The sequence below is a fragment of the Macaca thibetana genome, chromosome 13 (genome assembly GCF_024542745.1).
Source record: "Macaca thibetana thibetana isolate TM-01 chromosome 13, ASM2454274v1, whole genome shotgun sequence".
NCBI classification, from domain to species: Eukaryota; Metazoa; Chordata; class Mammalia; order Primates; family Cercopithecidae; genus Macaca; species Macaca thibetana.
In genome coordinates, this window is record NC_065590.1 from 2,220,347 (window position 1) to 2,243,698 (window position 23,352).

The 23,352-nt window shown below is 52.4% G+C and overlaps 2 protein-coding genes across 13 annotated transcripts in view; one reads left to right on the forward strand and one right to left on the reverse strand.

The window, feature by feature from the left end:
• INPP4A (inositol polyphosphate-4-phosphatase type I A) overlaps window positions 1-23,352 on the forward strand; it is a 165,684-nt gene that overhangs the window by 24,273 nt on the left and 118,059 nt on the right. The window lies entirely within an intron of this gene.
• LOC126933811 (histidine-rich glycoprotein-like) lies at window positions 1,342-5,257 on the reverse strand. The gene is made up of 9 exons (XM_050753974.1): window positions 5,145-5,257; window positions 3,123-3,255; window positions 2,660-2,745; window positions 2,527-2,603; window positions 2,387-2,463; window positions 2,249-2,325; window positions 1,934-2,185; window positions 1,724-1,814; window positions 1,342-1,653 (listed from the first exon to the last, which is right to left on the reverse strand). The coding sequence occupies exons 1-9, from the start codon at window positions 5,255-5,257 to the stop codon at window positions 1,342-1,344; spliced, it is 1,218 nt and encodes a 405-aa protein (XP_050609931.1).

Genomic DNA, 23,352 nt, shown 5'->3' on the forward strand with positions numbered 1-23,352 from the left:
GGGAGGGTAATGAAGGAAGGGGAATAAAATCGAAACCAAAATAAGTACTGTGTGGTGTGTGGCTGGTGGGTGGGTCGCATTTCGGATTCTAAGAACCGTGGCATTTCTTTTTGTTGGTTCTGTTGATCCTGAAACCAGTGAGACTGCAGTTTGTGAAGGATGGTGCTCGAAGTTGATAACTCCTCCTGGTTCACTGCAGGACCATGAGTCCAGCTGAGACCAGATGCAAAGCTCAGGGCTGAGATTGAGAGCCAGAGAGACCCAAAGTCTCTACATCACACCCACACTGGTACTTCCAGCCTAGGAGGTACGGTGGCCGCCTCCCAGGGTGGTTGCTGAGATGGTTTTGAGCAGAGCAGAGATGAGCCAACCATGGCAGGACAAAGTGAACGGCTGGGAAAAGGGGTTGTGGGGGTTGGAGGTAAAGGGAATTGGAATAGTGTTGCAACTTTCCCCGTCCTGGCTGTACCTTACCATCACCTGGGGGCTTTTGAAAAACATGGCGTCCCGCCCCCTCCCACGCTATGCTAATTAGCGTAATCCTGGGTGCAGCCAACATGACATTTGCCACCTTTCCCATGAGGTGATTCTGAGGTGCAGCTGGGGTGGAGAGCAGTGGGCCTTAGAGGTTCAGAACTTGGCCTCCTGGCTGGGCACAGTGGCTCACGCCTGTAATTCCAGCACTTTGGGAGGCCGAGGTGGGTAGATCACAAGGTCAGGAGTTCAAGACCAGCCTGGCCAAGATGGTGAAACCCCATCTCTACTAAAAATACAAAAATTAGTCGGGTGTGGTGGCGCACGCCTGTAGTCCCAGCTTCTCGGGAGGCTGAGGCAAGGAATTGCTTGAACCTGGGAGGCGGAGGTTGCAGTGAGCAGAGATTGCTCCACTGTACTCCAGCCTGGGTGACAGAGCAAGACTCCGTCTCAAAAAAAAAAATAAATAACTTGGGCCGGGTACAGTGGCTCAGGCCTGTAATCTCAGCACTTTGAGAGGCTGAGGTGGGCGGATCACCTGAGGTCGGGAGTTCAAGACCAGCCTGACCAACATGGAGAAACCCTGTGTCTACTAAAAATACAAAATTTAGCTGTGCGTGGGGGCGCATCCCTGTAATCCCAGCTACTCGGGAGGCTGAGGCAGAATTGCTTAAACCTGGGAGATGGAGGTTGCGATGAGCTGAGATTGCACCATTGCACTCCAGCCTGGGCAACAAGAACGAAATTCCGTCTCAAAAAAATAAAAAGTACGTGGTCTCCTGATGAAATAGGCCCACCTATTTCAAATCCCCTCATACCGGTATTGAGCCAGTCCCTTAGATGCCGAGCCTCAGTCCCCTCCATCTCTCAGGCTGTGAAGGTGAACTGTGATGTGTAATGTGTGATGTGTGATGTGTGACGTGTGATGTGTGACGTGTGACGTGTGATGTGTGACGTGTGATGTGTGAACTGTGATGTGTGATGTGTGACGTGTGATGTGTGACGTGTGACGTGTGATGTGTGATGTGTGAACTGTGATGTGTGACGTGTGATGTGTGATGTGTGAACTGTGATGTGTGACGTGTGATGTGTGATGTGTGACGTGTGATGTGTGATGTGTGAACTGTGATGTGTGACGTGTGATGTGTGACGTGTGATGTGTGATGTGTGACGTGTGAACTGTGACATGTGAACTGTGACGTGTGACGTGTGACGTGTGAACTGTGACGTGTGACGTGTGACCTGTGACGTGTGATGTGTGATGTGTGAACTGTGATGTGTGACGTGTGATGTGTGATGTGTGAACTGTGATGTGTGACGTGTGATGTGTGATGTGTGAACTGTGATGTGTGATGTGTGAACTGTGATGTGTGATGTGTGATGTGTGATGTGTGAACTGTGATGTGTGACGTGTGACGTGTGATGTGTGATGTGTGATGTGTGAACTGTGATGTGTGACGTGTGACGTGTGATGTGTGATGTGTGAACTGTGATGTGTGACGTGTGACGTGTGATGTGTGATGTGTGATGTGTGAACTGTGATGTGTGACGTGTGACGTGTGATGTGTGATGTGTGAACTGTGATGTGTGACGTGTGACGTGTGATGTGTGATGTGTGATGTGTGAACTGTGATGTGTGACGTGTGATGTGTGATGTGTGAACTGTGATGTGTGACGTGTGACGTGTGATGTGTGATGTGTGATGTGTGAACTGTGATGTGTGACGTGTGACGTGTGATGTGTGATGTGTGATGTGTGAACTGTGATGTGTGACGTGTGACGTGTGACGTGTGATGTGTGAACTGTGATGTGTGACGTGTGACGTGTGATGTGTGATGTGTGATGTGTGAACTGTGATGTGTGACGTGATGTGTGATGTGTGATGTGTGATGTGTGAACTGTGATGTGTGACGTGTGACGTGTGATGTGTGATGTGTGATGTGTGAACTGTGATGTGTGACGTGTGACGTGTGATGTGTGATGTGTGAACTGTGATGTGTGACGTGTGACGTGTGATGTGTGATGTGTGAACTGTGATGTGTGACGTGTGACGTGTGATGTGTGATGTGTGATGTGTGAACTGTGATGTGTGATGTGTGATGTGTGATGTGTGAACTGTGATGTGTGAACTGTGATGTGTGAACTGTGATGTGTGATGTGTGATGTGTGAACTGTGATGTGTGACGTGTGATGTGTGATGTGTGATGTGCATAGTGGCAGTGTGTTCTGCTGTGCACCATGGAGGATTCCACGGCCATAGAGGCCCTTTGACTGATGTGAAAGGGCCAGCAGCACGTGACCTCCCACCCCTCTCCTTACACATCTCACTTGGTAAAACCATAGTCCTGGCTCTGGCCACTTCTCAGCACAGTGGCCTGTGGCTGGAGAAGAACACATGACATGTTGGTGAGTCTCTAAATTCACGGTCTCAGAGCTCCAGTGAGCCGTTGGACGTGCTTGGCATTCGGAGTGTTTCCCTGTGGTCCTAGGCTGGGGAGCGGCCCCTGGATTTTAAAGAGTTCTGGACCCAGTCGTGCAGGTGGGGAGACCTGGCCAGGGAGGCCACTGGGAGGCTGACCCAGTGCAGGTGCAGCTCCACCTGGAGCTCCCCTGGTTGGACTTCGCCTCACAAGGGGCATGAGACTCACTCGGCGCTGCTTCTGAGCTCTGAGTCCTTGCTCTTTAGTGGTCTGTCCCTTCCCTTCGCCGGGAGGCATGGCTCGCTGGGCTTTGGCCCCCGCAAGGAGGCCTGGTGGGGCCTTTCCCCTTCTCAGCCAGGCACTGAAGGAGCAGGAAGGGAAGCATGATGCCAGAACCACAGGAAGAAGTGGTGCTGAGTTGGGTGGTCACTTGCTTGGTGTGGCCTCTGGTTAGACGTGGTTCAGGGCCATGCTGCAGGAGGAGCTGGAAGACTTTTCTTTCTTTTTTTTTTTTTGAGATGGAATCTTGCTCTGTTGCCAGGCTGGAGTGCAATGGCGCGATCTCGGCTCATTGCAACCTCTGCCTCCTGGGTTTAAGCAATCCTCCTGCCTCAGCCTCCTGAGCAGCTGGGACTACAGGCGCGCACCACCACGCCCGGCTAATTTTTGTATTTTTAATGGAGACGGGATTTCACCATATTGGCCAGGCTGGTCTCAAACTCCTGACCTGGTGATCCACCCACCTCGGCCTCCCAAAGTGCTGGGATTACAGGTGTGAGCCACCACACCCGGCCACTGGAAGACATTTCTAAAGAACCCATCACTGTCCCTCTCTAAATAGGTTTCAGTGTGGTTTTATGTTTGTTACAACCTTGTTGATCTGTAGTTTCAGAAACCAGAATGGTTTGGCCCAAGCTTTTGTTTTGAGATCACACTAAAATAGTGCTAGCTGTGGGTGTTGGAGGTGCCTCCTGTGTACGTGAGTGTGCGTGTATGTGGTGTGCAGTGCATGCATGTGTGTGTCTGTGGCTTCACTGTAGATGGCCGGCGTGAATGACGACCTGACCTGAGTCCTGTGAGAAGCACTGTTGAGTTACTTCTCAGTCATTCCACACAGGAGAAAAGGACGAATGACCCTGTTGGGTTAAAACATTGAGTTTCGCAAAGCTTTTTTCCCTTTATACTTGGCAGTCTCGCAAAGCTATCAGGAGAAAATGTAGAATTAAAATATATAGCAGGTGGGAGTATGGTTTTTTAACTTACACTTAAGGTTTCTATGGTATCTCATCGTGTGTGGAATATTTCTGTTAGACCATCTGAGAATTTTAAGCTCTGGTGGATGGAAGTAAGGTTGCTTTTGAGCAGAAGGTTTGCCGTGCTGCTGCTTCTCAGAGGCTGAGCGCTGAGGAACCAAGGTCGACGCCCAGTGTGTGCTGGCCACAAGTGGACTGTGTAGATTCGGAGTGCTTAGTCTGGCGGTCTGCAAGCTTTTAAAACATTTCTTCATTTAATAATCTATAAATGTCGAAGCCTCCCACGATGTTGCCGACCCTGTTAGTAAGTTTGCCGCAGCCCCCCCAGCTGCCAGGAGTGCCTGAGAACCCCTGTGGGGGCTGAAGTCACAGACAGCGCCGTGGAGTTCGGGACTGTAGCTCTGGAATTCTGCCACAGGCCGAGCAAACTGCCAGGGGTGTGTGGTCTGGGGTGAGGACTGATTGAAGAAGTAACAATCTTGGATGACTTTGAAAAGCTCTGGGAGGTGCCGTTGATGTGATGTTGGTACTGGGAGTGTGCTGGAGGCCACCTGTCCCCGCCCCTCTTTTTGTGCCCCGCAAGGAGGGTGTGGGGATCAAGAGTTTCAGCTGGGCGCTGGTCGGCTCCAACAAGGCCTCTTTTTGGTCTCCCATGTGACTCCATTTTCTCGTTCTCTCCTGTGGCCGGGCCTGTCTCTGCCGCCCCGGAGCAGCAGTGTGGTCCACGTGGGTGGAGACCTTCAGGGGCCAAGGAGGGCTGGGCCTTGGGAATGATGAGCTTGAGCCCCCGTTAGGGTCCGGGGTTGGGGGAAGGGCACGAGGTACACAGCTGGGCTTGACCCAGCCCTTCTCCTGGGAGTTCCCTCAGAGTGTGCCCCGAGCAGAAGGGTCTGTGCTGTGAGCACACCCACGGCAGTGTGCACAGACTTGAGTCCTCCAGCAGATTCTCTTGGCTGCCCTGGATGGAGTCAGGATGAAACTCTGCTGGGGAGAGCACCGTCCATGGAGAAGCCGACCTGATGTGGACAGACGCGCTCTGTGGCGGGTGTCCGGGGGACCGGGCCGGGTGCAGGCGTCTGTCCCTTTCTGTTGAAGTGCTTTCTCCCTCATGCGGCTGTTCTCCGCGTGTCCTCTGTCCTCTGGATGATGACTTTCTGCGGGAGAGGCCACAGCAGATACGTCTGTGTCCCCTCCCTAGCCCAAGCCCAGAGCTCAGTGAGGGTCTGCAGTGGGTATTCAAATCTGTGCATTCTCAGCAGGAAGCATCTGCAGGACGGGGCAGTGAGGATTGAGAACCTGAGATTCTCCTCTCACAGAAGAGGGCACTGGGGCCCAGAAAGGGCAGTGGCATGCCTAGAGTCTGGCAGCTTAGCTGGGGCATGGCTGGCTCTGGAGTCCAGGCTCCAGGCCTCCTCTCCGCGAGGTGCTCCTTCCTGCGGCTCTGAGCTGCGCTTCCGCTTGCCACCGTGTGGTGCCCTGGGCAGGTATCGTAGGTGCAGTGTCGAGAGAGGAGGGCAGTGTGGTAGGAGTGTGGAGTGTGGAGGGCAGTGTGGGTGCAGTGGAGAGTGTGGAGGTCAGTGTGGGGACAGTGGAGAGTGTGGGGGGCAGTGTGGTAGGAGTGTGAAGTGTGGAGGTCAGTGTGGGGACAGTGGAGAGTGTGGGGGGCAGTTTGGGTGCAGTGGAGAGTGTGGGGGGCAGTGTGGGGACAGTGGAGAGTGTGGAGGGCAGTGTGGTAGGAGTGTGGAGTGTGTAGGGCAGTGTGGGGGCAGTGGAGAGTGTGGGGGGCAGTGTGGGTGCAGTGGAGAGTGTGGGGGGCAGTGTGAGGACAGTGGAGAGAGTGGGGGGCAGTGTGGGGACAGTGGAGAGAGGAGGGCAGTGTGGGGACAGTGGAGAGTGTGGGGGGCAGTGTGAGGACAGTGGAGAGTGTGGAGGGCAGTGTGGGGACAGTGGAGAGTGTGGAGGGCAGTGTGAGGACAGTGGAGAGTGTGGGGGGCAGTGTGAGGACAGTGGAGAGTGTGGAGGGCAGTGTGAGGACAGTGGAGAGTGTGGGGGGCAGTGTGAGGACAGTGGAGAGTGTGGAGGGCAGTGTGGTAGGAGTGTGAAGTGTGGAAGTCAGTGTGGGGACAGTGGAGAGTGTGGAGGGCAGTGTGAGGACAGTGGAGAGTGTGGAGGGCAGTGTGGGGACAGTGGAGAGTGTGGAGGGCAGTGTGAGGACAGTGGAGAGTGTGGGGGGCAGTGTGAGGACAGTGGAGAGTGTGGGGGGCAGTGTGGGGACAGTGGAGAGTGTGGAGGTCAGTGTGGGGACAGTGGAGAGTGTGGAGGGCAGTGTGGTAGGAGTGTGGAGTGTGTAGGGCAGTGTGGGGGCAGTGGAGAGTGTGGGGGGGCAGTGTGGGGACAGTGGAGAGAGGAGGGCAGTGTGGGGACAGTGTAGAGTGAGGAGGGCAGTGTGAGTGCAGTGGAGAGTGTGGAGGGCAGTGTGGGGACAGTGGAGAGTGTGGGGGGCAGTGTGAGGACAGTGGAGAGTGTGGGGGGGCAGTGTGGGGACAGTGGAGAGTGTGGGGGGCAGTGTGGGTGCAGTGGAGAGTGTGGGGGGCAGTGTGGGGACAGTGGAGAGTGTGGGGGGCAGTGTGAGGACAGTGGAGAGTGTGGAGGGCAGTGTGGGTGCAGTGGAGAGTGTGGAGGGCAGTGTGGGTGCAGTGGAGAGTGTGGGGGGCAGTGTGGGGACAGTGGAGAGTGTGGGGGGCAGTGTGAGGACAGTGGAGAGTGTGGGGGGGCAGTGTGGGGACAGTGGAGAGTGTGGAGGGCAGTGTGGGGACAGTGGAGAGTGTGGGGGGCAGTGTGGGTGCAGTGGAGAGTGGAGGTCAGTGTGGGTGCAGTGGAGAGTGTGGGGGGCAGTGTGGGGACAGTGGAGAGTTAGGAGGGCAGTGTGGGGACAGTGGAGAGTGTGGGGGGCAGTGTGGGGACAGTGGAGAGTGTGGAGGGCAGTGTGGGGACAGTGGAGAGTGTGGGGGGCAGTGTGGGTGCAGTGGAGAGTGTGGGGGGCAGTGTGGGTGCAGTGGAGAGTGTGGGGGGCAGTGTGGGGACAGTGGAGAGTTAGGAGGGCAGTGTGAGGACAGTGGAGAGTGTGGGGGGCAGTGTGGGTGCAGTGGAGAGTGTGGGGGGCAGTGTGGGTGCAGTGGAGAGTGTGGGGGGCAGTGTGAGGACAGTGGAGAGTGTGGAGGGCAGTGTGGGGACAGTGGAGAGTGTGGAGGGCAGTGTGGGTGCAGTGGAGAGTGTGGGGGGCAGTGTGGGGACAGTGGAGAGTGTGGAGGGCAGTGTGGGGACAGTGGAGAGTGTGGGGGGCAGTGTGGGTGCAGTGGAGAGTGTGGGGGGCAGTGTGGGTGTAGTGGAGAGTGTGGGGGGCAGTGTGGGTGTAGTGGAGAGTGTGGAGGGCAGTGTGGGGACAGTGGAGAGTGTGGGGGGCAGTGTGGGGACAGTGGAGAGTGTGGGGGGCAGTGTGGGTGCAGTGGAGAGTGTGGAGGGCAGTGTGGGTGCAGTGGAGAGTGTGGGGGGCAGTGTGGGGACAGTGGAGAGTTAGGAGGGCAGTGTGGGGGGACAGTGGAGAGTGTGGGGGCAGTGTGGGGACAGTGGAGAGTGTGGGGGGCAGTGTGGGGACAGTGTAGAGTGAGGAGGTCAGTGTGGGTGCAGTGGAGAGTGTGGGGGGCAGTGTGGGGACAGTGGAGAGTGTGGAGGGCAGTGTGAGGACAGTGGAGAGTGTGGAGGGCAGTGTGAGGACAGTGGAGAGTGTGGAGGGCAGTGTGGGTGCAGTGGAGAGTGTGGGGGGCAGTGTGGGGACAGTGGAGAGTGAGGAGGGCAGTGTGGGGACAGTGTAGAGTGTGGGGGGCAGTGTGGGTGCAGTGGAGAGTGTGGGGGGCAGTGTGAGGACAGTGGAGAGTGTGGGGGGCAGTGTGAGGACAGTGGAGAGTGTGGGGGGCAGTGTGGGGACAGTGGAGAGTGTGGAGGGCAGTGTGGGGACAGTGGAGAGTGTGGGAGGCAATGTCGGGACAGTGGAGAGTTAGGAGGGCAGTGTGGGGACAGTGGAGAGTGAGGAGGGCAGTGTGGGTGCAGTGGAGAGAGAGGAGGGCAGTGTGGAGGGCAGTGTGGGGACAGTGGAGAGTGTGGGAGGCAATGTCGGGACAGTGGAGAGTTAGGAGGGCAGTGTGGGGACAGTGGAGAGTGAGGAGGGCAGTGTGGGTGCAGTGGAGAGAGAGGAGGGCAGTGTGGAGGGCAGTGTGGGGACAGTGGAGAGTGTGGGAGGCAATGTCGGGACAGTGGAGAGTTAGGAGGGCAGTGTGGGGACAGTGGAGAGTGTGGAGGGCAGTGTGGGTGCAGTGGAGAGAGAGGAGGGCAGTGTGGAGACAGTGGAGAATGTGGAGAGCAGTGTGGGTGCAGTGGAGAGTGTGGAGGGCAGTGTGGGGACAGTGGAGAGTGTGGAGGGCAGTGTGGGGACAGTGGAGAGTGTGGGGGGCAGTGTGGGGACAGTGGAGAGTGTGGAGGGCAGTGTGGGTGCAGTGGAGAGAGAGGAGGGCAGTGTGGAGACAGTGGAGAATGTGGAGAGCAGTGTGGGTGCAGTGGAGAGTGTGGGGGGCAGTGTGAGGACAGTGGAGAGTGTGGGGAGCAGTGTGAGGACAGTGGAGAGTGTGGAGGGCAGTGTGGAGGGCAGTGTGGGTGCAGTGGAGAGTGTGGGGGGCAGTGTGAGGACATTGGAGAGTGTGGGGGGCAGTGTGAGGACAGTGGAGAGTGTGGAGGGCAGTGTGGGTGTAGTGGAGAGTGTGGGGGGCAGTGTGGTAGGAGTGTGGAGTGTGGAGGGCAGTGTGGGGGGGACAGTGGAGAGTGTGGGGGGCAGTGTGGAGACAGTGGAGTGCATGGGGGGCAGTGTGGGTGTAGTGGAGAGTGTGGAGGGCAGTGTGGGTGCAGTGGAGAGTGTGGGGGGCAGTGTGGGTGTAGTGGAGAGTGTGGGGGGCAGTGTGAGGACAGTGGAGAGTGTGGGGAGCAGTGTGAGGACAGTGGAGAGTGTGGGGAGCAGTGTGGAGGGCAGTGTGGGTGTAGTGGAGAGTGAGGAGGTCAGTGTAGGTGCAGTGGAGAGTGTGGGGAGCAGTGTGAGGACAGTGGAGAGTGTGGAGGGCAGTGTGGAGGGCAGTGTGGGTGTAGTGGAGAATGTGGGGGGCAGTGTGGAGACAGTGGAGAGTGTGGGGGGCAGTGTGGGGATAGTGGAGAGTGTGGAGGGCAGTGTGGGTGCAGTGGAGAGTGTGGGGGGCAGTGTGGAGACAGTGGAGAGTGTGGGGGGCAGTGTGGGGATAGTGGAGAGTGTGGAGGGCAGTGTGGGTGTAGTGAAGAGTGAGGAGGTCAGTGTAGGTGCAGTGTAGAGGGGCTGACGCCGTGTCGTGGGCCACCTGCTTCCCCTCCTTACTCTGGGCATGGGCCGTGATGGACTGCAGTGTGGTCAGGGCCTCCCAGGAGGTGCCACTCAGTGAATGGCCTCACCTGGGCCGGATGGTGACCATGAGCTGGTTGCTACCTTTGGAGTCTTGGTGGGTGGGTGGATGGCACCCAGGGTCACACAGCATTAAAAAGTGGATCCAGGCCTTAAAGTATCTTGATTTTCCGCTTCACCAGGTGGTTGAATGAAAACATGTTGGAAAGGTAATACATGTGATTGGGGAAGATAAGTTTATTTACAGGAGGACATTTTCATAAGTTTTGTTTCAGGGCATTATGTATCTCACATGGTTACACACTGTGAAGGTATTACCTCTGGTCTCATTCAAAAATTACAAAACGGCATATCGAGAAGAATCACCTCTCCCACCTTGTCTTCCAGTTCCTCTCCCCAGAGGCAAGCAGTGTGCCCAGCATTTTTGTGAGGCCTTCGGGAGCAGTCTGCCATATACAGACACGGATGTTTCCATACCCTTTCTTCTGAAGTGTGCATTCGTTTGAGCAGCTTGTTTGGAAAGCCGTATATGCGGGTTGTGAAGTCACTTTTGGTTTTGATTTCAGCCTCCCATTCTTCCCCTTTCTGCATGTGTGGTATCTACTATCACCGTGGCAGCCTCAAGAGCAGCCTGTGTGGGTGGGTTTTGGTGTCCACGGTGCCATGGGCGACGGCCACCCCCAGCCCTCCCAGTGCTTGGCGAGACCCGAGAGTGGGTTTTGCTTTTTGAAGCAGGATTTGTACACAAAAGGACATCCTCTGAAATAGTTGGGGTTGGGAGCTTGCTTTTTGCTGCGTTGTGTTGTCTTCTCTGTAACGTGGAAAACCTTAGAGATCCAGTTCCACCTGTGCTCCGAAGAGCCCTGGGTGGGACGAGCCCACGCTGGCACCGCATGGCCGCTTACCCCACAGGCATTATGGGGAGAGCCAGATCAGGCGAATGTCCTGCCCGGGTCCTCCTGCTTGGTGAGTGACACACAAGACCCAAACCGGGCTTCTGGCCCTTGCTCTGGGCCTTTGGTGTACCCCGATGTCCTGGGAGGCGGCAGACCCATCTCACCCGAGTGCCATCACTCCGACATTTGGCAGCCTTTCTTTGCAGATTGCCATTAGCATCAGCCTAAGTGAGGTGCAGGAATTTCATAGTTACAGCTTGGGTTTTTTGTTTTTTTTTTTTTTAAATTCTATTTCATGAATAAAAAGCATCTTCAAATAAGTTTTCTTGTGTACCAAACCCATGTGGGGCCCTGGGGGATCCAAAAGTTATTTTTTATTAATCACTTGATAAAAGCTTATTTGGGGCTCCTGCAGTGACTCAGCTTTGTTAAAGATGAAGAGTTAAAGATGACTTAGGCCCTTCCCCTAAGGAGCTAGAGGAGACAAGGATGTCCACTGTATCAGAGGTTTTTTTTCTTTGTGGCAACAGAAAGGGCCATGTCACAATAAGCAGAGGGTATTTCCTTCTGCCTGGAAGTGAGGGAAACTTCACAGCGGAATTGCTGTTTAAATTGGTCGTGTAACATCAGGATGAATTGCCAAGCAGACAGGAACAGGAGGGGCACTCCAGGTGGGAGCGAACGGCTGAGCAAAGGCATGGAGAGGGCCCTTGTGAGATGCTGTCGGGAGCAGCTTGTGAGTGTGGTACTTAGGAAGCTTGGGAGACGGAGGAGGGCGGGAGATCTACCCTGGGTGCAACCTCATGCTGCGTTCTGTGTGTGCTGAGAGCCACAGAGGGGATTTAAGCCAGGGAGTTAGCCCATTCGATTTACAAATTAAGAGAGACCTCTCAAACCCCATGGGTGGTGTTTGAAGTTCTGAGGTCATCTTTCTTTCTCAGCTATTTAAACTCAACTCTTGACCAACCGGGATGACAGGTGAGGTAGGAGAGGGAGCATAGGCCTTGGAGGCAAGCAAAACTATGGGTAATACAGGAGTCAGAATATGGTGTGAAATACATTTAATCTGGCTGGAATTCCTTGTAAAATTTAGCAGGACATTGAACGTTTACAGATACTTTGTTTTTTTGCTTTAGGCATCAATATTACATTGCATGACCAACAGTGGTTGTAGTCTCCTGCTGTTTGCTGGGGCATACTGGGCTGTGTGGGCAGGGCTGGGCTCAGCCACCCTCTACCTTCTACCTGCTTTCCTCACCTGGGGTGGGGGTTTTGGGAGGAGGGGAGCAGTACTACCTGTGATGGGGAGGGACGGGCCTCTGTAGGGGGCCCTGCGTGTCCATCTTGCCTGCCAGTAATCGCTGTGTGGAATGCAGTTATAATGGTTTTTATTTTAAAACTTTTTCCACAAATGCACTATCTTCTCATTTGTTTACCAAGGCTAATCCACAAATGTTTAATCCACCCACAGGTAATCCAGATTTGATGGCAGAACTTTACTGAAATCAACTCCAAATAGTTTTGTGGTAACAAGTCTTTGCAATGATATCTTGCCCTTGTTTTTTTCCTTAATGAGTCAGATTTGCCACATGAAATTTCTGCCATCTCAAAACTTTTTGAAGAATTTAATTAGAATGGGTACATAGGATAATGAAGATTCACATTGTAGAAACTTTTAAATGTTGAGTTTCAATTGTTCCTGGAATTTTAAGTTTCCTTTTTTGGTGCCAGGTGATGCCCAGTTTCAGGGACAGGTGTTGCCAGGACACACGAGCCAGTGCCAGTTTGACTAAGCTTTAGGGTTATATATTAAAGTAACGCATGGCTGGATGCCCATTCAAACTAAGACATGCTAAGCTCCACATCTGAGCAGTAATGGCCCTGTTTGCTGTCCCTCGGAAGGGTTCACACCCAGGAGCTCAGAGCAGGGACTTCTCCTTGTTCTGGGGACGAGCTCTCCTCCACCAAGCCCCGCTTAGGTATCCAGTCTCCAGCCACAGTCGGGGAGGCTCTCAGCTGGGGTGCTGGGACCCAGCCCTGGGGTGCGTGTGGGGAGGAGCCCTGCTCGGGGGAGGGGTGGTGCCCCGGAGACCTCTCCGGGCTCAGAGGGCAGTGATGGACTTTCCGAAGCGGATCCAGCAGGGCCGGCCTCCCTCTGAGCTCATGGTTTCCGCAGCGCTTTCCCTCATTCACCATCACCTGGGAATGGCCACGAGAGCCTTGCCTCCCTTCCTGTCTTCCAGAAATTCTCATGGGACCCTCCCGCCCACTCTCTTCCTGGCCTGTGACGATAGTGGGTTAAGTTTGCACTTTTAACAGATAATTAACCTTCATCACGGCCTCGTTTGCTGTTGTAACTGTTCCCTGTTCTCTGGGTGCTCGTGGAATTTGAGTCAGGAGGACCACCAGCGGCCTCAGTCTTCTGACCTTTAAAATGGGACTGGAGTGGGAGACGGATCCAGTGCGAGTGCAGTCCCTGCGGCCCGCAACCTTCTGTCTCTGTGCAGTGCTGGTCTCCAAACTCCAGGTCTATTTTGTGGCCTGTTCAGGAACTGCCTCTGAGCTCCCTAAAATAGGATGTGCTATTTTGGACACTGCTGTAGGTGGGAGGAGTGTGTGTTTAAAGCTAAAATAGAGCGCACTTTAATTTGCGGGTGTTTCCTTTTTCTTTCTCAGCCACACTGTGTTTAAGTCACAGTGTCCTCCCTCCCACCCAGGGGCACAGCCTCAGGCGGGCCCTGCTCTCGGTGGAGGCCTCGTCATGACGAGGGAGGTGGCCACCAGGGAGGAGGATTCCTGTCGCTTGGGACCAGGACTCCTCCAAGTCCAGGGAGCTGTTACGAGGCTCTGTTCCTGGATGGCTTGTCTGCTGATCCGAGGTCCGGGGTGTGAGAAGCTGAGCCAGCCTTGCAGTCCAGCTGAGTGCCTCTCCACCAGACCTGCGCTGCAGTTAGAGTGAAGGCGAGGCAGGCGGTGGGGGTGGGAGTGGCAGAGCACACCCCGATCCCTAGTTAGTGGAGTTAACTCTGGGCACGTGTCAAGTCTCCCTCCCCCGACTTCCTTTGCAACAAATCATGGTGATCTCTTTGGACCTTTTCAGTGGTTACCGGTGTGGCTGTGAAGAGGGTCCCTGCCCCAGCTGGGGAGGACGGGTGAAGGGGGGTAGGAAGGGTGAGGGGGTGAGGGTAGAAGGGTGTGATGGATTTCCGAGAAGCCTGCAGGTGTGTGTCTGTCCCATTCTGTCCTGACTTACTCTGCATTCAGTTCTAGCTGAGCGTGAATGCAGCCCACACCCATGGCTTTCCGTGGTGGTGCGATGTTTCTGTTTTTTGAAAAGAGAGAGGTCTAGTGTTTTTGTAGATTGTTAGGACTTAACTGGAAATAATCGTGTTAAGTCTTCAGGCATCTTTCAAAGATGGCAGGCTAGAGATGGCTACTCCAGCTTGAATGCCTAGCAGTCACCTGGAAGACGTACGTGTTCAATGCAGATGCTGGGCCCTACCCGCAGGGAGTCAGGCTTCATAGATGGGCACTCCCTCCCAGCTCCCGGGGGTACTGCTGCTGCCAGTTCACAGAACACACTTCCAGTTGCCCGAGAGTGCTTGTCCTATTCCACTCCCCACTAAAGATATTATTCGCTGATTTTTTATCACTTTCCCCAAACTAGGCTACTTATTTTGGTGCTAATTGATGGCCTTTTAATTTTAGGAGTGGGAGGTGCTCCTGTCCCCATTTGGCTGCAGTGGTGCCGATGGGGGGTATCTGCTGTGCCTTGGGTGGGAGCTCCTCCTGTGTGTGCGTCGTGAGGTATCCCAAGGCTACCCTACTTTGATGAGTTGAGCAAGGTGTCTTAGAAGCCAGGCGCTGACTGCTCTATCATAATTACAAGCCAGTTCGAGATAAATACATAGTCAGTGGCATCTCTGCATGGGGATAGCTGGTTTGAAGCAGCTTGCTCCAGCCCTGGGAAACAGAGTTTTGACCCTACTATGTATGAACTGACAGTGTGGGCTGCATCAGGATCTTCCCAGGTGTGCCAGGAGGCACAGAACCCACGTGTAACCTGCAGCCCACAGTTTCTGCGACACAGAAAGTGTGGCCAGGTGCTGGGAAATCATTGTCTCACAGATAAAACATCTGACATGCACCAGCTTTTCTGAAACAAATAATGGTTGCAAATGGAATTCGGGGCACACAGGACAACAGATTTCTTCCTCTCCTTGAAGAAAGCTGTCTCCTTTATCCCTTTGCCCGACTTGGATTGAGCTGGAACCCTTTGTGCCTGACTCTGGGCTGGCCCTTCCCTCAGGGTCTCTGTCTGGTCCATGGGTCAGCTCTCCCTTGGGCTGTGCACTTCTCTAGAACTGCCTCCCAGACACCTAGTTCGTGACTTCCTAGAAAGCCTGTGGCAGGGAGCTATTTTCTTAAGGCTGTAGAAACTGCCCCCAGACAGCCCAGAGGGGCAGGGTCCTGCCCCCAGGAGTGCTGCTTGAGGTCTGTTTCCTGCAGTCAGGGCTTCCAGCCAGCTCGCTGTCTTTCCAGTGCCTCCTCTGCTGCCCGCCAGACACGGAGCCTCTGGCTGACGCCCTCCCTGCCAGCCCCAGAGGCCTGCCCTCTCAGCCTCTGCTGAAACTGAAGCTTTTTTCTGTTTCTGTAGGGCACTGGGTGGAGCCTTGCCAGGGGCTCCTGGTTCTGACTGTCTTGGGTGGGTGGGGAACTCAGCCCTGAGAGGTTGGCTCGCTGAGCATTTACCATATGCTGGGCGTTGGGCCAGATGTCTGTCTAGGATCAGTTTATTAATCCCCAGCTACCTGATGAGGTAATTATTATTCATTTCCATTTCGCAGAGGAGGGAAGGGATGCTCAGAGAGAGGTGGAGTGACTTTAATCTGGTGCCCTATCATATGCTCTCGTGACACAGGGCAGCTTTTTGCTGTGGAAAGGACTGTCGTCATTTTACCTGTGTTAGGAACATCATCACTGACTGTGGTTCCCCTTCACTGTCATTCTGGACATCAAGGGCTGAGTCTGGGCTCTTTCTCCTATGGGTGTCTGCCCTCTCACTTGGCCCCAGGCCTTGGTGGCCCTCTGTGCACTGAAGGAGTAAATGACCCAGGTGGCCAGCTAGCTCCTTTGATTTGCACACATGGTCCCTCACTCCTGGCCAGCATCCCTTGTCAGGCAGAATGCGCCCATCTCCAGTCCCTTGCATTGCTGGCAGCCTCAGACCCCAGAGCACTGCACCTTCCGCCAGCCTGTCTTCTTGCCAGCTGTAGCCCCGGGGCCCGTGCGTCCATCTCCCCAGCCAAACTCCCCCTGTGCTGGCCTGTGAAGGGTGAGTTGGGGGCAGGGCACCGCACGCCCCGGACCCTTCCAACCCCAGGAAGGGGTTGTGGTGCCGCACGTTCTCCGTTCCGACATGCTTCTCAGGCTGCAGGCCGTGCATTACCAGTGTGCAGTTTCGGAAACCGAGGCCCAGAGAGAGCAAAGCAGCACCTGGGGATTGACCTTGAGTTAAACAGGTGTGCTGCAAGTTCTCCTGCTAGTTACCTTTCAATGCCAACACTGGGGAGGGGGTGTCCTAACAAAACAGAATTTAATCAGAGCACCGTGAACTTTTCCTGCAACTGACACGTCCATCTCAAGGTGGAGGGTGTTACTACCTGCTGTCCATTGTAATCCCTCACCCCACAGAGAGATCAGGAAATGAACAGGAGACTTGGAGGAACGTGAACCTGGTGTGATCCTGAGTGGAGCAAAGACGTCTTCCTCTGAAAATCCTCTGGAGGGAAAGAGACGGTGTGCATTTCCTGTACCAGTGGCGGCTTGGTCCCTCGGCACGCATACATCGACCACTCTTGGCAGCCAGAACCCTCGCTCCTTCTCCTTCCGGTTGCCTGTGGCTCTTAGATAACCTGTGGTCTCTTCGGGGTGCTGGTTTCTTTAGGGAGCTGCATTTGGCTTAAGGCTGGCCTGTGTTTTAGCTGTCTGAGTGGGTTTAGATACAAAGATTCAGTGACAGAGTTCTCTATATAAAATGATTATATCACAGTGAGCCTCAGTAACAGATTAATGGGGACGGAAGGATTTATTATGTTTCCAAGTGATCCAGTGTGAGCAAGCAGGCTCTGTGCCAGGGGAGAATTCTAAGTGCTTGTCCTCCCTGGGGAATGGTGTTTTGCAGAATCCCAGGAAGACAGGGAGGCTGTGACAGCCTGTACATGTGATGCTCGGCTGGCCTTGAGTGTCAGCTAGCTTGCTGGTCTTCAGGGTGCTCCCTGTCCATGGCACCGCCTCTGGCTGGGCGTTCCGTTCTCTAGTGAAAGGTTTCCTCAGCAGCACCTTTGCCTCTCCTCCTTCCTTCATGACGAGTTTGCCATGTTGGAACTGGATTGTTTGATGTCTTGTCCTGGCTTAACAACTCAACATTGTGTATGTTAAAAGCTCGAAGTTTAGACTCACGCCTGTAATCCCAGTGCTTTGGGAAGCTGCAGTGGGGGGATCACTTGAGGCAAGGAATTTGAGACCAGTTTGGGTGACAGAGTAAGATCCTGTCTCTAAAATAAATACAACTTTTTAAAACTTGGAGTTGAAGCAGAAGCCATGTTAAAGAAAGTGGCATGGCAGGTGATGTGAGGGACCCTACTGGGCCACCTTGCTGTAAAATGTTTTCTGTATCCTGCTTTTTTCCTCGTTGCCTTTACACCTGTGGTTCCCACAGTATCATATTTTGGGGCTGAGACTCTGGAGATCTGGGTAAAATCCCATCCTAGAGGGACAGCAGGTTAAATCGCTTTTCCTGTCTTGGCCAGCTGTGGTTTAGCTTATTGGTGCCAGTCAGAGCAGGGCCTCGAGGGATATTGGGACTGGTTGCACCTGGTTCAGAGTACGAGGCCCTGCAAAGAGTGCAGTCTGAAGAAGAGTGGGATTAAAAACGAAAGCAGCCAACAGAAAGGTGGGCACCTAGAGGCAGGTACAACTGGCTGTCCTGGAAAGCAGAGAGGGGCAGCTGTGGGCCTCTGTGCAGGGGCCCTCCAGTGGTCACACCTGCCAGAATGGAGGTGTCTCCCCCGTGGGCCTGTCACGGGGAGGCCAGTGACCAGCCAGTCAGCGCTGACGGTAGGCAAGTGTGGTTGACATCCAGGGATGAGCCTCTGAACGACCCTGGGATGTGATCCAAAAAGATATATGTGTACTCTTGCATTTAAGAGAAGTGCAGAGCTTTTGCTCTAAGCTTACACTTGAAAAAAATTTTATACTTACATTGCTTTTTTGAAAATAAGTGAAAACATAAGATAGGTTGAATATCCCTGATCTGAAAATTCAAAATTTGAAGTACTTCCAAACCTGACACTTTTTTAGCACTGACATGACCTTCAGAGGAAATGCTTATTGGAGCATTTTGGATTTCAGATTTTTGGATTAGGTATACTGAATCTGTAAGTATATAATGCAAACATTTCAAAATCTTAAAAAAAATTCCAAACCCTAACCACTCCTGATGTCAAGCATTTCAGATAAGGGATACTCAACCTGTTCTAATAATGATTTTGGCAGGTACCTTTTTGTACTCTATAATAATAAAATGTTTATTAGGCAGTCCTTTGTGTGAAAAATGATAGGAAGGACAATACAGTGAATCACCACTCAGCTTTAGACATTTTGATGACCAATACACTTGAAACTACATATGCCTTCCCACCTTCTCTCTGGGTTACCATTACCCTGAATTTGCTTTTCATTTTTTCCATTCATCACATTCTTTTTGTTTTGTGACCCAGTCAGTCTTCCTAGTTTTCACACTGGGAGACAGGAAGCAAGCATTGCTTAGCTTCACTCTTGTGATGCTTGTGGTCAGAAACAGGTATTGCTTGAAACTGGGCTTGTGGCTGCAGGGCTGCCCCAGGCGGGCAGAGATGGTCAAGTGCAAGGTGGGGCTGCTGTGGGGCCAAGTCCTGATGGATCATGTTCCCCCTGGTCTTGTCTTTCTGCTGTCTCGCTGCATGTGGGGTCTGTCCCCACTGCCAGTGGGAAGGGCAGGCTAGTCTGTGTCCATCTTTGTTGCAGAGTTGGCTTCCTTCAGGCAGGTTCACCCTGCCACTGAATGTCCCTGTGGTCCATGCCTCAAACACCTCGTCATTAGTATTGTTTCTGAACCCTGCCTACACGTAGCAGCATGGACCAGCTCTCAGCCCTTTCTCTTCCTGGGCCTACCCTACCTTCCTGTTGGCTACTCTGCTCCCATGGACGGTTGAGAGGGAGACCCTCTTTGTGGCTATCCAAAGTTGCACATTGGCTGCCTGCAACAGATGGACTGCATTGTAGTCGGTCTAGTGAAGTCCGCGCTTCCTCTCCACCCTCTTGCCTGAGCCTCCGCCTTTGCATAAAGAAGCTCCTGCACCCCCATCCCTCCTTGCAGATGCCCCTCTCCACACGCCACCTCTTCACATAACCGAAACATGGCTGGTTCTCCCAGAAGAGCCAGAGGCCTCTAAATGGAGTGAGGTCCTTTCTCTGCATGTCCTGTCTCTCTCCAGAGGGGGGGCTTGGAATGTCTTTCGCTTCCATCCATGACTGTGCCATCCCCTCCACTCCTGTCCCTGCCCTGTGTCACTCTGGGTTACCCCCAGCCCCAGAGGTCTCTGAGGTCCCATCACCTTCTGATGACTCTGTCTGCGGGGACGAGTCTGTTGTTCACTGAGCCCCTGGCCTTCGGCTTCCTCTCCCATGGTCATTCCTGAGGCTGCCCGCCCCACCCAGTTGCCCACCAGCCTTCTGAACTCCCATCTCCGCTCCTCCTGCGTGGCCTGTTCTGGCTCCGTCTCCTCCCTGTCTGCCAGGCTCACTGGATCTTCGTTTACCTTGACCCTGCAGTCAGTGAAGACCAAGCCCCAGTTACTGTCCTGATGAGCTCAAAATTCAGAACGCAGTCATGTGACCGGGGCGGGGAGCCGTGCACAGGGCCCTGAGAGGGTGTGAGGGATTTGAGGCAGCCTCTGGAAGGAGAGCCCTTCCAGCTGAGAGGAATTTAGCCCCGGAGAGGCGCTAAACAACCTGAGGATGGTACAGTTCCCCAGTTACTAAAATTTTGCATACTTCTTGTAGAGGGTTTAGTAAAACATAGTCTAGAGGAAGCAAACCAGAAAAGCATGATGTGTCCATCTCCCAGTGCTAACATTTTTGTATGTGTTCTTTTCCTGTCTCCCGCTCTGCGCGAGTGCTTCTGTGTCTTCATACTGGTAGGTCTTACTTAGAATCTGACTTTTTCGCTTGCCAAGTTGTCATAAAACCGATTTCCATTTCAAATGTCTGTATGGTATTTCACATATGATGAAGCCATTATTTACCATTTCCCTGACAGGCTTATAGGCTGCTATTAAATCTTGCAGTTTATGGTGTCAGATCCTTTATGGTACAAGTAATGCTGCAGTGAGCATCCTTGTCTGAGATCCTACTGAGAGTACTGGCTTCAGTCTTCCAGTCAGTGGCTTTTCTCCCACTTGGCTGGCCTCTTGTAGCGAACAGAGAGTGTGTGTGTCCTGGTAGCTGAGTAAACTCCAGCTCTGCACATCTGCTTGGTGGAGTGGCTGGGGTCTAAATGAGTGTGACCTCAGCTTTTGTGGTAGTGGAGACCGTCCTGATCACGCAGGGTCCTTGCTGCTTGCAGGCCTGTGGATGCTGAAGAGCTGAAGAAATGTTACTTCTTTGTAAGGAATATTTTAGATGGAAATGAAAACCTGTGATAATCATGCGGTCTGGTTGCAGCATGAAATGTGTTCACAGGCTAAGATTCAGGTGAAAAGGCAGGATGCCATATCTTGTGTACTTGCTGAGCTTATCTGTGTAGAATATCCAAGTCAGAACTGATTTTAATTAAGGTATCTGCAGGAGGTGGGGTTTCCCTCTCTCTGTTTTCCAAGCCTGCAGTAACAGAACTATGGCATCCATCTTTCTTTTTAACCTTTCCGTCTTACTGCCCTACGTTGGCCACAGTCAGATTTCTCGAAAGCCCCTAGGGCTGGGCGCGGGTGTCTGGTTGCCCCTTCGAGGCTCAGGGCTCACTCTCGCTTCGGGAACATGAATGCAGCTCTTCTGGTGGTGAGAACCCAGCGGAGGGTTCCTTTATTTTGTTGATTTCAGGGTGTAAGTATTTAAATATTTGAAAATATTTTGATTTTTAAATGAGACGTGTGGGAACTTTTTTGATTCATCACCCTTGGAATGGTTACAGAGTTTTGTTTTTATAATACAAAACTTTCCTGAGGTAAATCTGTGACTGAGAAAATAGAGATCTATTTGAAATATCTTGTCTAAAGTACTAAAATATTGCTGGTTGATAACCACTTAAATTGAGTATTTTTCTTCGTAAACATTAAGTTTGATTGAAAGAGTTGCTGTGATTTCCAGACAGTCTTCTTTACTGCTTATTAAAATAAGGGGAGGGCACCTCCAGATGAAAATGTTAAACTAGAGGCAGGTCTGCTTGAAAGTTTTGAGTCAGGAACTTCAGTGGGAGATTTGCCAGAGTCCCACGCAGTAGGGCATAGGCTCCTGTTTCCTTGAGTCTCTGGGAGGAGGTTTCACCTCTCTGTAATGGAAAGTTGGATTTCTAGGTTTTTTTCTGGATACTTGATGGGGTACTGTAATTGTGTTGACTGATTGATGCTCTTTCCTGGAGTCTCGCTCATTAATTAGGCCCATTTCTATGGAATGCACAAATATTGAAGTCTAAGAATCAGATATATGCTGGTTGAAGATGCTGTGTGAAGCAGCAGAGCTACTGTGAACTCTCTGGGATCCCGAAAGTCTAGGAAGTTTGGAAAATCCTCCTCCTTGTCCAGGCCTGTGCTTCCCTGTCCTCTCTGTTTGCTTTGCTTCCTCTTTCTCCTTTCCTTGCTTTTGGTTATCTTCTGAAAGATGAGACTTTACTTTTCCACACCTTCCTGACCCTCCCTTTCCCCAAAGCAGCGATGCATCTGAATGGCCTAAAAAGGCATGGAAACCCAGGGGTTCCTGATCTGGCAGAAGTTCCTCAGGTGCCCACAGGGCCTGAGGTCTGGGGTGAGGAACACCTGGTTCAGGTCAAAGAGCTTTTAGGGTGTGGGACTGGATTTTTGCATACAGGTTACATCAGAAGGAGTCCAGGAGTAAAATTAATTCTTAGAAGGCCAAATTGCATGAAAGGCAAGGCGAAGAGGGGTCTGCAAACACCAACCACCTCTCGAGTGTCTGACTGTACTCGTCTCATGGCCTCAGCCTGGAGGGAGCTGATTGGGGAGGCATCTGTGGGCCCTGACCTGGAATGCTGCACAGTGGCCTCAGCCAGTGACAGGGGTGGGCGAGGCTGAGTCTGGAAGCAAATACCAGCCCACAAATGTGCAGTGATGAGTACCTACAGAGGTCAGGGATAGCTAAGTACTGTGGAGAGATAAAATGTGGCGTACCATCCTTGCTCTTAAAAGGAAAAAGGCGGGGAGCCGGGCGCGGTAGCTCAAGCCTGTAATCCCAGCACTTTGGGAGGCCGAGACGGGCGGATCATCAGGTCAGGAAATCGAGACCATCCTGGCTAACACGGTGAAACCCTGTCTCTACTAAAAAAATACAAAAAATTCTAGCCGGGCGAGGTGGCGGGCGCCTGTAGTCCCAGCTACTCGGGAGGCTGAGGCAGGAGAATGGCGTGAACCCGGGAGGCGGAGCTTGCAGTGAGCTGAGATCCGGCCACCGCACTCCAGCCCAGGCGACAGAGCAAGACTCCGTCTCAAAAAAAAAAAAAAAAAAAAAAAAAAAGAAAAAAGGGGGAAAAAAGCAAAGACTAGTTGATTCAGAGCTAAGGTTGTTTGTTAAATAAACTTTTAAATTTTGGAATAGTTTTAGATTTACAGAAAAGTTGCAAAGAGTGCCCGAGGTTCTCCCATATCATACCTCCTGCCAGCTTCCCTGTTGTTAACATGTTAATCACCATGGTACATTGTAGTGCATTAGTCGTAACCAAAATTGATACATTATTCACCAAATTCCATGTTTTATTCACGTTTCCCTAGTTTTTAACCTAATCATCTTTTTCTGTCCTAGGATTCTATCCAGGATACCAGGTTATGTGTATTTGTCATATCTCCCTAGGCTCCTTGTGGTTGTGAGTTTCTCAGAATTTCCTTGTTTTTAATGACCTTGACGGTGTTTAGAGACAGAATCAATTTTTATTTTATTTATTTATTTTTTTTTGAGACAAGGTCTTGCTATGTTGCCTACGTTGGTCTCAAACTCTTGGACTTAAGCAATTAGCCTGCCTCAGCCTCCCAAAGTGCTGGGATTTCAGGCCTGAGCCACCATGCCTGGCCTGTCTCTTATTTATTTAGTCATTTATATCAATATGGACTCATGTTTTTGTTGTTGTTGTTTGGGTTATAATTGTCAAAGTTGAGTAAAATATAGAGACAATTCTCTGTTTTATTTAGGAAGCAAGAATTGTAGTTTCGGGTGTATACATAGACTGGATGGTCTTCCGTATGTCTGAAGAACAAAGAGAAGGTTGGAGGTTTTAGAAAAAGCAGACACGTTACCCATTATTTTGAAAGACAGTTCATTGGTACTAGTAATGTTTCGAGGAGCTGGCAAGCTCTGATTGGTGAGTGATGGCAGTGGATAAAGCTATTCTTAGAGTTACAGCAGGTTGTTTCGGTAGCTATTAGATAAAAACCGGTTTCAGGTCACAGCAGGCAGTTTCAGCAGCTGGACTTGTGGAGAATTACCTTCCTGTGGCAATGTTACGTGCCCAGGGTGCTCTGTCCCGCCTTGGCTTCTCGATTCTGTTTTAGTTGGATATGACAGGAATAACC

What these genes read in the sequence shown, in the direction of transcription:
- LOC126933811 (XM_050753974.1), bottom strand. Translation starts at nt 5,257, where the DNA reads ATGAGGGAGAAAGCACTTCAACAGAAAGGGACAGACGCCTGCACCCGG. An exon ending in GAGCTCAGAAGCAGCGCCGA is followed by an intron (nt 2,746 to 3,122) that starts GTGAGTCTCATG and finishes CTTTCACATCAG; the next exon opens with TCAAAGGGCCTCTATGGCCG. An exon ending in TCACACGTCACACGTCACAC is followed by an intron (nt 2,186 to 2,248) that starts GTCACACATCAC and finishes CACACATCACAG; the next exon opens with TTCACACATCACACATCACA.